Here is a 2,631-nt window from a genome sequence, read left to right as displayed (position 1 = left end):
CCAGCTCCCGGCGGGCGCTCCCACCCTGGCCGCACGGGTTGCAGATGAGGTTGCGTCCCAACGGTCTGCGCACGCAGAAGCGGCCCAGAGGACAAGGCCTGGCGTCGCAAGCGGGGGGCAGGCAGTTGCGGACGAACGACATCAGGGCGCGGCCAGCGGCGCCGTGGTCCCGGGCCAGGATCAGGAGCCACAGGGCCTGGCCGTCCACCAGGGCGCGCCACTCCCGGCACACCCGGCGGCAGCGGGTGAGGAGCGTGCGTGGGGGCACGTGGCTCAGCACCACCAGGAGCAGCTCGGGTGGCAGTTGGCTCAGGTCCAGCGCCTCCTCGGGGTCCAGCTTCGGCCCGGGGACCCGGGTGGCCTGGCCCCTGGAGGCGGAGGCGCCCATGGTCCCCCAGCCGGAGCCAGCTGCGGCTGCGGGGAGAAAGGGTCAGGGCGTCAGGGACCGGCAGCCTCCGCGGCGCGCCACCTCCGCCGGCCCCGCCCTTGCCGGGCGCGCGTCCCGGAGTCTGAACAGCCCCCGAAGCACTCAGAGCCTCCCGCCCACCCTTCGCACCCCCACGTGTCCCCAGGTCCCCACCCTCAGCCCCTCCTCGCCAGCCCCCATCTCGCTCACAGCTCCCTGCCATCCAGCCCGCCCTAGTGGCCCAACTGTCCCCCGAGTCCTACTCCGGAGCCCGCCGATGTCCCTCGCGTGGGCCGCGCGGTGCGATTCTCGGCCTCCCGCTCCCTTTTTACACGCCGGCCCCTCCCCTCGGCTGGCACTCCTCTGCCGGCCGCGGTCCAATCCCCGGTGCCTTCCTCTCCAAACCCACCTCCTTCCCGCAGGCTGCGGGCGGCAGGGGAACGACTCAGCCCCTGGGACGCGGCGGGGAACCGGCGGCGGGAATCCGGGCTCTGTCCCTCGCGATCCGCACCTTGTAATGTCCCTAATTCTGCAGAAGGCGCCTGGCACTGAACAACCGCAGTTATTTCGGTCCAGCATGAGGGCAGGAGACCTCCTTGCGTTATCTCGTTTAAACTTTTCCATCACCTTTAAGGCGGGTCATGGTTATCCTCTTTCCCCAGGAAAAAAACAGACTCCAACCGCCAAAAATAAGCGTTCTAACCCAAAACACCAGACAGTCTTTAGGGACAGTCTCACTGCGGGCCCTCGTAGCAATCCCATGAAGTAGGCACTGCTCTGTTCCCATTTTACAGATGAGAAAACAGGCCCAACAGAAGCCAGGGGACTTGCCCATGGTCACCAGACTAGTAGTGACAGAACTGGGAATTGAACCCCGCTGTCTAGCTCCAGAATCCCCGATTTTAACCCATGTATCAGCTCTGTTCAATAAGTTTTTAAATTTTTCTTTTTAGTTATTCATGACATCAGGATTCAGTTTTACATAATTAAAAAAGCAGACTATGATTTGTTCAAATTTGGTTCCCAGTATTTCCCTTTCCCTTTTCCCTTCTCTCTCCATCTTTCTGTTGTTTTTTTATTTTTTTTAATTAATGCCTTCTGGATATACATGATGGTAAGACTCACTGTGGTACCTTTCATAAAAGGACATAGGAAAGTTAGGTCAGATTGATTCCTCGGTTCTTCCCTTATCCAGCGCCCCACCCATTCCCCTTCCTCTAGCCCAGGGGCTTTTTCTATTTTGATGGAGTCTCCCCTGCCCCTCCGCACTTTCTTGCTCTCCTTATTTTGGACTGGCTCCCACATATCAGAGAAGGCATTGGACCTTTGCCTCTCTGGGTCTGGCTAATTTCACTTACCATCACAGTCTCCTCAATAAAAGTTACGATGAGTCATTTATGTCATTTTAAACACCAACAAACAAAACTGGACATGGATTCTTGGCCACATGGAACTTTCCTTCTAGAGGGAGAGGTATCGTGAACAAACAGACATAATAAGCGAATTATACAGCACTGGGGAAATTAAAAAGACCTCTGGCCAGTTCCCCCCCCAAATACTCTCCACAAATGTGGAAAAGAATGAAAGCTCTAAAAATGAGTAGCATTGAGCCAGACCATAGAGGGCATCAGCCATGAAGAACCAACTGGCAATGAGTAAAGGACATCCTGTGCTGGGAAGTGATCTAAGCTAGGGAAACCTAGCAGGGAAGGGGGTGGGGCAAGGGCAGGCGGAGTGTGTGGGGGCAGACCTCGGGTCAGCGGGCTTCTCTTCACCAGTATTTAGCGGCAGAGTCCATTGGTGGAACCCTAGCACGGCTCATTTTCGGAGCAGAAAATAGCGATGGGCTGGAGCAATGGTCTGGGTTATTTAGGGTGGGGCAGGTGGGCGATTCTTGGGGTTCATTGTATTGGGGTCCTGCTGATCCCTTAGAGTGGAACAGGAATGTGAACGACATTGGGACTGAAGGTAGATGCACTCAATTCATGACCCGTGGAAAGGATGGCCTGAGTTCTTCTCTCTCCCAAGCTTTTTTTTTTTTTTGGTACCAGGGATTGAACCCAGGGGCACCTAACCACTGAGTCACATCCCCAGCCTTTTTATATATCTTATTAGAGACCCGGTGGCGCTGAGTTGCTTAGGGCCTTGTGCTAAGTTGCTGAGGCTAGGTTTGAGTTCGTCATCCTCCTGCCTCAGCCTCCCAAGTTGCTGGGATTACAGGCCTG

At 56.3% G+C, this 2,631-nt stretch overlaps 1 protein-coding gene across 4 annotated transcripts in view; it reads right to left on the bottom strand.

Annotated features, from left to right (window-relative positions):
• Fbxo27 (F-box protein 27) overlaps positions 1 to 1,237 on the bottom strand; it is a 5,535-nt gene extending 4,298 nt beyond the window's left edge. The window contains exons 1-2 of one of the 4 annotated variants that reach the window (XM_048790922.1): positions 816 to 1,237; positions 25 to 414 (exon numbers count right to left, since the gene is read on the bottom strand). In XM_048790922.1, the coding sequence (XP_048646879.1) occupies positions 25 to 388 (364 nt within the window). In that variant the 5' untranslated portion in view covers positions 389 to 414; positions 816 to 1,237. Of the gene's footprint in view, positions 1 to 24; positions 415 to 616; positions 755 to 815 lie in introns of those variants that run through there. The other 3 variants (XM_015496876.2, XM_048790923.1, XM_048790921.1) reach the window with 3 other exon arrangements.
• Between the last annotated feature and the right edge of the window lie 1,394 nt (positions 1,238 to 2,631).

The sequence above is a fragment of the Marmota marmota genome, unplaced genomic scaffold (assembly GCF_001458135.2).
Source record: "Marmota marmota marmota unplaced genomic scaffold, marMar, whole genome shotgun sequence".
Classification (NCBI taxonomy): Eukaryota; Metazoa; Chordata; class Mammalia; order Rodentia; family Sciuridae; genus Marmota; species Marmota marmota.
The sequence above is the reverse complement of the archived record's forward strand: the minus strand, read 5'-3'. Positions and strand labels throughout refer to the sequence as shown.